This window comes from Tupaia chinensis, unplaced genomic scaffold (genome assembly GCF_000334495.1).
Source record: "Tupaia chinensis unplaced genomic scaffold, TupChi_1.0 Scaffold144952_1, whole genome shotgun sequence".
NCBI lineage: Eukaryota > Metazoa > Chordata > Mammalia > Scandentia > Tupaiidae > Tupaia > Tupaia belangeri.
The window spans coordinates 405911-418062 of record NW_006204812.1 but is presented as its reverse complement, the minus strand read 5'-3'; the positions used below and the strand labels follow the sequence as shown (position 1 = coordinate 418062).

The 12152-nt window shown below is 41.7% G+C and overlaps 1 protein-coding gene across 1 annotated transcript in view; it reads left to right on the top strand.

Annotated features, from left to right (window-relative positions):
• Positions 1 to 694: 694 nt before the first annotated feature.
• UBXN2A (UBX domain protein 2A) overlaps positions 695 to 12152 on the top strand; it is a 26002-nt gene continuing 14544 nt past the window's right edge. The window contains exons 1-3 of the mRNA XM_006167657.3: positions 695 to 1228; positions 4834 to 4888; positions 6701 to 6839. Of these exons, the coding sequence (XP_006167719.1) occupies positions 4848 to 4888; positions 6701 to 6839 (180 nt within the window). The 5' untranslated portion in view covers positions 695 to 1228; positions 4834 to 4847. The remainder of the gene's footprint in view (positions 1229 to 4833; positions 4889 to 6700; positions 6840 to 12152) is intronic.

The window sequence follows — 12152 nt, the reverse complement described above, 5'->3', positions numbered from 1 at the left end:
ATGTGTATGTGTGCTCAAGATCCTGAGAGGAGAAGGGATTGGAGTATGGGCATCCCTCCTGGGGAGTGATTTCTCGCTTTCTATCTCTCTGTCTCTCACTGTTTCTCTGTTGAGCACATACACCCTATAGCAAAAATTTCTTTCCCAAAAAAGAAAATCTAAGTAAGAGGAATCCCACATGGAAATGTAATACATTGTTTTTATTGCTCATGTTTAATACCATGAATGGCCTTATTTTTTTATTTTTTTTTTTTTGGAGAAGTTTTTGCTATAGGGTGCATGCGCTTGCCAGAGAGACAGAGAAAGACAGAGAGACAGAAAGCAAGAAATCACCCCCTAGGCGGGATGGCCACACAGCAATCCCTTCTCCTCCATTCTCCTCTCGAGATCTTAGGCACGCACGCACACGCACCCAGTGTGAGTTTAAGCCATTGGGTCCAGGACTTGACCCGCATTTGACTACATGGGAGTTCAGCAACATAGCCATTACGCTAACTGCTGGTCCCTGGCCTTATTCTTAAAGAGAAACTTCAGCTTCTATATAAAGACCACATGGGGCCAACCCTATAGTTTAATGGTTAAGAGAACTGATCGTAGTTTGAATCCTATCCCCAGTGGCTTGAAAAACATGCCAGGCACATGTGTGTGCATGCGCCAACTCCTTACAGGAACAAGAAAAGGAAGAACAAGGATTGTAGCATTGACCATGCCCACTGCAAAGTGCACTCTCTCTTCCTCTCTGGTGAGCACATATATCCTCTGGCGATAAAAATTAAAAAAAATAAAGATACCATGCCCAGTTGTATATCTTGATACAAATCTGTAGCCTAAAAAAGAAAAAAACATGTTGGCTTGGAATATATGTTTATAAAAGTAGGTAACATTGATGATACGTAATTGTTAAAGTTTAATTTCTAAGGAATACATTAAGAAGACTACATCCTTACTGCTCTGAGTCCACTTTGATTGGCTCTTCCCTTTAGTGGGTTTGTTCCATAAAGTTCAGACTACCGTCTCCTGGCTGACTCTATCACTGCAGGTGATGGGAGTCAGTGAAATCATATTTGGGAAGGTGTTTGGTAAACTGTGACACACAATACAATAGAAGATGGTGGTGGCAGTTGGAAGGGTACTGGAGAACAACGGAAGATTCTGTTCATCTGTTCTGATGCCCAGCTTCATGCCGATCACTTGGATATCTGTCAGATGGCTTCTTTAATTCTCTGAGGTAAAGTAAACAGCAGGTTCATTCATGTCAGGTGACTGTAATACACCTGTAGAAGTTCACTCAAATGTACATGGCTCATGTGCATGTCACTAACAATGGTGACTTTATGTCTCCGTGTTAGAATGACTTTTTGCTTCATAATTCTTTTTTAAAGTCTATTTATTCCATGAGTGAGAGAGACAGAGAGAGAGAGCTACAGCACCCTCGACAGGGTCTTGACAGTGATCCACCCCCGGCTTCAGCCAGCCAGGACCATAGGCACATGCGTGCCTAACATACTCGGAGACAAAGTCAGAACTTTCCCATGTTGCCTGCCTCGCACTGCTTGTCACCATCTGACCCAAATTTAATAATCCTAGGTCATGTCTGAGATTAGTAATTCAGTAGTTGTTTGTCCTTGTTAGTCTATAAACTCTCTGGTACCTCAGACCATGTCATATTGACACTTTCTGTCATTAGTTCTAAACCAGGGCCTTGAACACAATGCTGGGAGGTGCAATAAGTAGGTAACTTTTTTTTCCCTTTTCCTTCCTTCCTTCCTTCCTTCCTTTCTTTCTTTCTTTCTTTCTTTCTTTCTTTCTTTCTTTCTTTCTTTCTTTTTAACTTTGAATCAGTAGTAAAATTTTAGGGCCCAGCCCATAGCCTGCTGGTTAAGGGAGATGAATCCTACATAGCTGACTACGCATTTTGAGTCCCAGACCTGGTGGCTTGAAAACAGGCCAGGCATATATATGTGTCCATCCAGAATCCTGAAAGGAGGGAGAAATGGAGAAGGGATTGCAGTGTAAAAGCAAAAAATAAAGAGCACACAACTATAGATACCAGAGACCGCACAGGAGCTTGGGTGTGAGGGGTAGGGTATAAGAGAATACCAGGAGAAAGGCATTTAACAGACTTAGGAATGCAGGTAGGCCAGGCAGATGGGTTGCGGGATGACACACTACAACCGAGTGTAAAAGGGGACATCGCCAATCTTGGAAAATTAATGGTCCACATAGGGCCAGCAGGTGGCATAGTGGTTAAGGTGCTGGACTCCCACATGGTTCACTGCTGTTCGAGTCCCAGATCTAGCGGCTTTAACTCGGGCTGGGTGATGCATGTGTGTGCCCAAAATCTCAGGAGGAGAATGGAGGAGAAGGGATTGCAGCGTGACCATCCCCACAAGGGCTGGGGGGTGGTGGTGGTGATTTATTACTTTCCCTCTCACTGTCTCTCTCTCTCTGGCGAGCACAGGCACTGATAAAATATTTTTTAAAAAATTAGTGGTCCGTATCATAATGTTGTGTTCTTTGTTGAAAGTTATGAACACAGTATTATCTTTGATTTGATTATTGCACACTGCATGCAAACATGCTTTTAAAATCTATATTGTGGGGCCAGCAAGTGGCGTGGTGGTTAAAGGCGTTGGACTCCCACATAGCTGACCATGGTTCGAGGCCTAGACCTGTTGGCTTGTTTTCTCACTTTCCCTTTCTCTTTCTCTGTCTCTCTCTTATCTAAATAGAAAATAATAATAAAGTTAATTGAAATAATTCTTTTAAAAATATCCATATTGTATCCCACAAAAATGTATAACTATTAAATGTAAATAAGAAAGTATACAATAAAATTAGAAAATGTTTTTAAAAATTCTGAAGTTGTTTCTTACTGATCCCTGTAGCAGAGATTATGATGACAGGATGGAAAAACAGAAGGACTTAACACTGTTATATTCTTAGTATCTCCTTTAGTCCTCAAAACAACCTCGTAAGGAAGATAATGATCTCATACTATAGGCTGAACCAGGACTCAGAAATTAAATAACATATACAATGTCACCTAGCTCAAAAGTGATTCCAGTACAAATCAATTTGAAGTCAAGATATCTTCTATCTTAATTTTATTTTGCTGTCATAAAACAAGTGAAAACAATTTGTTTTTTTAAGAATTATTTTATTTAATTTTACTCATTGTCATCATTTTATTTTATTTTTTTGAAGTTGACCAGAGCGAGACAGACAGAGAGAAGGAAAGTGAGAAAGCAAGCTGCCAGGTCTAGGACTTGAACCGCGGTCAGCCATGTGGGAGTCCAGCACCCTTAACCACCATGCCACCTGCTGGCCCAGCAATTTATACTTTTTAAAATATTTATTTTTAAATTATTTATTTATCTTTATTTATTTATTTTATTTTAATTTGCTAAAGTGCACATGAGCTCACCAAAGAGAGACCAAGAGAGAGAAAGTAAGAAAGCAAGCCTTCAGGTCCAGGATTCATACCATACCTCGTTGTGTGATAGTCCAGAGCTGTAGCTGCCATGCCACCTGCTGACCCCATCCTCTCAGTATTTTGAGCATGCACACACATGTGTCTGGCATGATTTATAAGCCTCCAGATCTGGAACTCAAACCACAAGGTCGTTCATGCGGTATCCAGCCACCTTCACCATTGTGGTAACTGGCTGGGCCGTAATGTGATGTTTATTCCGTGTAGCCATTGGGCAGTGATGATATAAGGCTAATAGTCACCGCCTCACACACTGTTCATTTCTTGTGATGAAAACATAGAAAGCCTATTCTTTCAGTTATTCTGAAGTACACAACATATTATTAACTGTAGGAGATTATTTTGAATTAGTTGAAATTAGTGCTGGAGAACTGTCAAGTGAAAAGCAAACTACTCAACCAGAACGCAATGCCCTCAGTGACTGAGATGTGTGGTTTGTCAGTTTATATCCCATGCACCTAGAATGTGATTTGTGATAGATGCTACGTAAGTATACATTGGGTCGTCTAGGAAGTCATGATCACTTTTACCTAGAAAAATACAATATGACTTTCTTTTTCTAATATTTTAATTTTAATTTAATTTAATTTTTTTTTTTTTTGCCATAGGGTGCATGTACTCACTGGAGACAGAGAGAGAGAGTGAGAGGGAAAGTGAGAAATCACTCCCGGGGGGATGGCCATATCGCAATCCCTACTTCTCCATTTTCCTCCTGAGATTTTGAGTACTCAATGTGCCCAGTGTGATTCTCAAGCCACCAGGTCCTGGACTCGAACCGCAGCTGGCCCTGTGGGAGTCCAGTGCCCTAACCACTATGCCACCTCCTGGCCCCTCTATTATAATATTTTTAAACAACTTTATTTAGGTATAATTGATATATAAGATGTACAGATTTAAAACCTATCATTTGCGCCAGCACAAGGCAGATGTACGTGCGTGCCCAAGATCCCAAGAGGAAAATGGAAAAGAAGGGATTGCGTCATGGCCATCCCCCCGGGAGTGATTTCTCACTTTCTGTCTCTCTGTCTGTCTCTGTCTTTCTGATGAGCATACACGCCCTATAGCAAAAACTACTCCCCCCAAGAAAAATAATAATAATTAATTTGTTTAAAATACTAAATTGAGGGACCAGCAGGTGGTATGGTGGTTAAGGTGCTGGACACTCCCACATGGCCGACAATGGTTTGAGTCCCGGCCCTGGTAGCTTGCTTTTTCACTTTCCCTCTCTCTCTCTGTCTCTCTCTCTGGTCAAATTAAAATAAATGAATGAACAAATTAAATAAGTGGTTATGAAAAAATATTAAATTGAAAACATTAGTTTTTGTTTATTACTTTTACAGAAAGACAAAAGACAATGAAAGAAGTAGATAATCTTGAAAGCATAAAAGAAGAATGGTAAGTTAATTCATTCTATGAACTTCTTTGTTAATGCCCTTGTGAATATATTTACTTTGATTGTACTTCACTGATGGAGATAGAAAAGTAAGTTCTAATTATGTATGGCTATCCCAGCAAATATTAACTAGTACTATATCTTTCTTATCATTGCTGCATTGAACATATTTTAATGAAACTACTAGTTCTTTTGAGTTATTAATTAAGAAGTTAAATTTCTCTCTGTTCTCTCCAGAGAGAGAGGGAAAATAAGAAATAACCCCCCCCAGGGTGATAGCCAACTGCCTAATTTTCTCAAAGTTCATCCAAGTTATAGTATGTATCAATACCTGAACTTTTTTTGTGATTGTTGAAGGGTACATGCACTTGAGAGGGGGGGGAAGAAAGCACTCCCCAGTGGGGCTTTGCTACACTGCAATCCCTTCTCCATTTCTCCATCCTGTCAAGATTTGGGGGCATGCCCACACATTTGCCCAGTGTTTCTCAAGCCTCTGACCAGAATTTGAACTGTCTTTGGGTACCTAGAATCTGGCTTCCATTAGCCATGTAGCTATAGGATGGGCCTGGCAAAAATATGTGATTCTTCCTGGTGCCTTATAACTATTAGTTTCAAGTGAATTTTCTGTTACCAAAAATTCTATAGTAATCTTATTTAAAACCATTTGGGCCCTTTAAAAATAATATATATTACATTGTCTATGATGCTTAACCTTGTAAGATTTTGCCCCTAGACACATTTGGCAATATTTGCAGACATTTTTGGTTGTTAAAACACTGGAGGGTGAGGGGCCAGCAGATGGCACAATGTCTATGTCGCTGGACTCCCATGTAGTCGACCACGGTTCAAGTCCTGGACCAGTGGCTTAAACTCACGGCGGGCACATGTGCGTGTGTGCCCAAGATCCGAAATGTAAAGTAAATGTTTGTGAGAAAATGTAAATAAATAAATAAATTTAAAAATTTTTAAATGTAGAGGGCAAGAGGAATAAAACTATACATTGTAGGATTAAAAAGTTCAGGGGAGGCCAGCAGGTGGCGTGGTGATTAAGGGTGCTAGGCTCCCACATGCCAACTGTGGTTCAAGTCCTGGACCTGGCGGCTTGCTTTCTTGCTTTCTGTCTCTGTCCCTCTCTGGTCAAATTAAAATAAATAAATAAATAAAGTTAGTTAAATAAAATAATTTTTTAAAATAACAAAAAGAAAACACTGCTATTAGCATCTGATGGGCCAAGGATCCTGCTAAACATCCTACCATGTACAGGACAGTCTATGCAACAAGCATTGTCCCACCCCAAATGGCAATAGAGGTGAGGCTGGGAAAATTCAGCTCTGGACTAAACAGGAGTTAATGGCTTCCCCAAGGTCATATGTCTCTTATATTAACTCAGGAGAGGGTCTGAACGGCCTAAAGGCTATGTCGCTGGACTCCCATGTAGTCGACCGTGGGTCGAGTCCCGGGCCCGATGGCTTAAACTCAAGCCTGGTGTGTGTGTGTCCATGTCCAAGATCCCATGAGGAGAATGGATTGTGGCTTGGCCATCCTCCCTGGGGGGTGATTTCTCACTTTCTGTTTCTCTGTCTCTCTCTGTGTCTCTGGCAAACACACGTGCCCTATAGCAAAACCTCTCAAAAAAAAAAAAAAAGAGGAGAGTCTGAACTGTAGATATGGAGGTGACATTCCTTAACTAGAATAATTTATTCTAGTGTATTTTTAGACAGTAGTGGTCAATACTCTTTCTTTTTCTTTTCTTTTTTTTTTTTTTTTTTTTTTGGGGTTTTGCAAGAGGATAATCTTGAAAGCATAAAAGAATGGGTTTGTGAAGCAGGTTCTGACAATCAGCCTCTTAGTGATAATCGACAAATGAATTGTGACTATTTTGTGGATAGCCTTTTTGAAGAAGCACAGAAAGTTGGTGCCAAACGCTTGTCCCCCACCGAACAGAAAAAACAGGTAAATATCTTACTTTTTTTTCTCTTCCAGTGTTTATTCAGACTTGGATCTTTTAGAGGGCCCCTAAGTCAAAGCCATTTTCATAATAGTAAGATAGTATGTTTCACTGATGTTGCAAAAGCAAGTGGCTGGCACCTCTGTGGGGATTAAGGCGGTGGCGACAAACTATACTAATTATTGACTGTACCTTTGCTCCCGTTTCCAGGACGAGGAAGGGCTAGTTTCATTGTAAAATGTTATTGTGGCCAAGCAGTAGCACAGTCATAGCATTCTTCAGGGCGATCCCCTATGGTAAGGGTCCTGGTTCAAGTCTGGAGACCTACCTCCCTGAGTATACGAGGCATGCAGTTACCCAGCATCTGAGGCCGACTCAAGGATGGAGGTGGATCTTGGAGTCAAGACCCTGGTTGGAGCACTTGGCTTCATAGCACAGCAGTTAATCAGGGTTCAAGCCCCAGACCCAGTGACTCATAAACAAGGCATGCACATGTGTGCCCGGGATCCCGACAGGATGGAGAATTGGAGTATAGGGGATTGCAATGTGACCAGGCCAGAAAGACCTTATTGGGGGAAGGGGTACTCTCTATCTTACTCACTCTCTCATGGAAGAAATAAACTTCAAAAAAAAAAAATGTTTAATGTCTTCAATGAAGCAATAAAACTTACAAATTTTATTTAATCCCAAATCTTGAGTGCACATCTATATTCTGTGACAAAACGTGAAGTACATGTAAAGTATTCTATAATATGTAGAGGAGCTTAAGGGAAAGTGTGATTGTTAGAGATGTAGGGGGAATAATCTACTTTTTCATGGCACAGGAGGGTGATTTACGTGTAGACTGCTTATTCAGACTTGGATACTTAGCAGACATTTTCTCATCACGAATGGAGCCCGGCACTTCAAGGAAAACAATTACAGAATTTGTTGCAAATGATAAAATTTTATTCAACCAACCATTTTAGTGAAAGTAAGAATTCTGGGGACCAGCAGTTAGCGTAATGGTTATGTCGCTGGACTCCCATGTAGTCGACCACAGTTTGTGTCCCGGACCCGGTGGCTTAAAACTCACGCCGGGCACATGTGCATGCGTGCTCAAGATCCTGAGAGGAGAATGGAGGAGAAGGGATTGCGGCGTGACCATCCCTTCTGGGGGATGATTTCTCGCTTTCTGTCTCTCTGTCTCTCTCTATCTGGCGAGCACACGCACCCTATAGTGAAATCCTCTCCAAAAAAAAAAAAGAGAGAAATGGAGGAAAAGGGATTGGGGGAAAAAATATGGAAGTGGGCAGCCCTATGGCCTAGAGGTTAAGGAAGCTAGATCACACATGACTGACCGTGTGGTTTGAATCCAAGCCGTGGTGGCTTGGAAAACACACCAGGCCCACATGTACATCCCAGATCCTGACAGGATAGATGAACGGGAGAGAAGGGATTGCAGTGTGAGCACACCACATGGGGGTGGTGGTGCTTTCTCCCTCTCCGTCTCTGTGTCTCTCTAGTGAGTCCAGGTACTCTCTTGCAGTATAGAAAAAAAAGAAGAAAAAAAAAAAAAAAGCCTATCACAACAGACAGAAAACAGTAACAATTGTGAGAATCTAGCTGACTTTTTTAAGTCAGACATTAAAAAGACTTTGCAAAAAACCCTTCGCAATGATTTTCCTTCTAAGTTGATTTTAAATTGTTGTGCTACAGGATGCAGCAAGTAAATGCTGCACAAAGGCTGCTACCCCACATGACCAGCCAGGGTTTAAGTCACAGCCCCGGAGGCTGGGAAAACACGCGGGGTGGATGCTCACGTGTGCCCAGAACCCTGACAGGGTGGAGAACTGCGGGAGAGAGGATTGCAGTGTGACGAGGCCGCGCTGAGGGATGCTTCCACTCGCGTGTGTGTGTGTTCTATATGTCCGTAGACGCTCTGGCGTTAAGAAAAAATAGGAAAAAGAAGTTTGTTGTAAAAATTTAAAGATTAATGGGTCTGAAAGGCCTCACTGAAAAATAGCAGTCCTATTACTCCTTGATCCTGATACCTACTTTGAGAAGCAATTACTATTTTTTTTTTTTTTTTTTTTTTTTTTTTTTTTTTGCCATGGGTAGGTGTGCTTCTTTCTTACACGTTGGCTTAATTTTTTTGTGTGCATATTTATTGTTAATTTATCCCTAAACTCTGACAGAAGACTATAGGTCTTCCTAGTATGTTTGAAGGTGTTCATCTTATCCATTGAATTTTTTAAAGTGGGACTACTGTGGTAAAGCCCCCCACCCCCCGTGTCTCCCATAGACATATTGCCATCTAGGGGACTACACTGCTCTTACTCTGGAATCTATGACCACAGGACTGCCATATGAGATCTAACCACCTTAACCATGATGCCACCAGCTGGCCCCAGAATCCACATTAGTTTGTTTTTGTTTTTGTTTTTAGAGATTTTTTGCTATAGGGCACGTGTGCTTGCTAGACAGACAGAGAGAGACAGAGAGATAGAAAGCGAGAAATCACCCCTCAAGGGGGATGGCCACGCTGCAATCCCTTCTCTTCCATTCTCCTCTCAGGATCTTGGGCATGCATGCACACGTGCCTGGCATGAGTTTAAGCCATCAGGTCCGGGACTTGAACCGCAGTTGACCACATGGGAGTCCAGCAACATAGCAATTACACTAACTGCTGGTCCCTGTTTTGTTTTGTTTTTAAGAAGATTTTGCCTTAGGGTATGTGCACTTGTCAAAGACAAAGACAGCGAGAGAAAAAGTGAGAAATCACCCCCACAAGGAGGATGGCCATGCTATAATCCCTTCTCCTCCATTCTCCTCCCAGGATCTTGTATGTATATGGGCCTGGCATGAATTTCAAACCACTGGGTCTGGGATTCAAACCATGGTTGGCCATGTGGGAGTCCAGCCACATAGTCATCTGCTGGGCCCCAGAATCCATATTATTATTTTTTGGGGGGTGGGGTGGGGGGGAGATTTGTTATAGGGCACATGCACTCGCCAGAGAGATAGAAAGCAAGAAATCACCCCCAAGGGTGGTAGCCACACCACAGTCCCTTTTCCTCCATTCTCCCCTTGGGATTTTGAGCATGCATGCACCCAGCATGAGCTTAAGCTGCCGGGTCCGAGCCTCACAGCATAGTCGACTTCGTGGGAGTCCAGCGATGTAACCATTACTCTAAAGCATCTCCTTTCATATCTGTACAGGGCCAGCCTCCAAAGCCTCTGTTCTCACCATATGCATGTAAAAGACAGAGCAAGACACATGGAAAGGAATATATAAGACACTGAGGAAAACAAAGAAACTTTATAAACAAGACCCCCAGATGAACATTAATCTACCCAGATAAGAGACCTGTAAATAACCCACCCCTGCCAAGTCCTGTTAGTGTGCTGGCCCTGGCTGGCTGCAGGTGAATTGTTCTAGAACCAGAGTCTACATAAAGAGAACTAACACCATTAAAAAAAAATAATAACATCAAAAATAGATAGATAGATAGATAGTCAGGAAAGTAATGACATATTTTGCATCATAAAACAGAAAAATACTGACTTTCATGACTTTCCCAATGACCTAATATATGTACACAATGTGTGTGTGTGTGTGTATACATATACATACATATACATATATATATATATATATATTCAGTACACACACTCAGATAAGGTGATATATAAAAAAAAAGAACGGAGGGTCAGACAGTGGCGGAGTGGTAATGCCACTAGACTCCCTGGAAGGTCCCAGATTCCTATCCGGGAGACTCCCTGTGGACTCCCTGTACACCAGACATTCGTGGGTGCCCCTGATTCCAGCTGGCTGCAGGCTCGGGGAGGTAGATGGTGACACCGAGATCCTGTTTGGGTGCTTTCTCTGTCTCTGTCTGCCTCTCTAGTTTATGGAAGAATTAAACTTAAAAAAAAAAAAGAATAGAGGAGGACAGCAGGTTGGTTAAGGCTCTGGACTCCCACATGGCTGACCGCAGTTCAAGTCTTAAACCTGGAGGCTTGCTTTCTCATTCTCTCTCTCTCTCTCTCTCTCTCTCTCTCTCTCTCTCTCTCTGCCTTTATCTGGTGAGCACACTGAAAATAACAAATTATTATTGGCCTATAACAAATTAAAATAAATAAAATTAAATAAATAATTCTTCAAATTAAGTAAGTAATGGAGAAAAGGTATCCAAAAACAAAAGATCTCCTGGAAACAAAATACAACAGAAATTAAATAAATGAGCAAATGAAAGGTTGAGAAAATATCCCAAAACAACAAAGTGGTGAAAAATAGGAGGAAAAAATAAGAAAATTAAGAGGCTCAACTCCAGAGGTCCAATATCTTAAGTAAAAAGCATTTCCAGACAGAACGGCTACGGAGGGGAACAAAATATCAAAGTAACAAGGAAAACCTACCTAGAATGGCAAGGTATGAGTTTCTGGATTGAATGAATGAAAAAGGACTTGCATCAAGGCCCATTGCCACACCAAGTGACAGAGATGATTCTAACAGCTTACAGGGAGCCAAACAGGCCAAATAGAAGTCTCGTGTATCACACTGGCGTGCTGCCAATGAAGTGTGAAGGTGGGATAAAGGCACAAATTGTTCTTATGAGCTACAGACATTGAGGGATGAAATATTAATAATAACAGCCAAACACTGGTATTTTCTATTGGAAGGAATAGCCATTAAGTAATTGGTCCTAGTGTTTTTCTCTTCTGTACATTTTTCTATTTTTGTCTTAAAGATGGGGAATTGCTGTTTGGCAGTCCTCCTGACTCAGCCTCCCAAGTAGCTGAGGCTAACAGTCATGTCCCATGCCTAGTTTTTAGGGTGAACTGAAAATGAAACCCTTTCCTCCCTTGTGGCCTCAGACAGAGAGCAATGCCAGCCAGCACATGAAATCATGGCTGAGCCTACATTATTCCTATTGCTAAGGTAATTTTGAGTGAAGTCCTTCTCTAACCCTTGAGAAGTTGGCTGGACAAAAATCTTTACCTTAGTTATCCTGTAACAGCACACGGAACATTTCTCAAGTGAGTTCTCCTAAAGAACTCAAGATTTATTTAAAAATATATCTAGGTCCATCAGGTGGTGTGGAAGTTAAGGCAGCTGGATCTCACACGCCTGACTTCATGGTCTGAGTAACGGGGTCCTGATGGCTTGGAAACCACAGCAGGCATGTGATTTGCGTGCCAAAAGCCCCGAGAGGTGAATGAAGGAGGAGGAATTGTGGCGTGGCGATTCCCCCTGGGGAATGAGTTCTCATTTTCTTCTCTGTCTCTCTGCACTGAGCATACATGCCCTATAGCAAACTAAAATTAAGTAAACT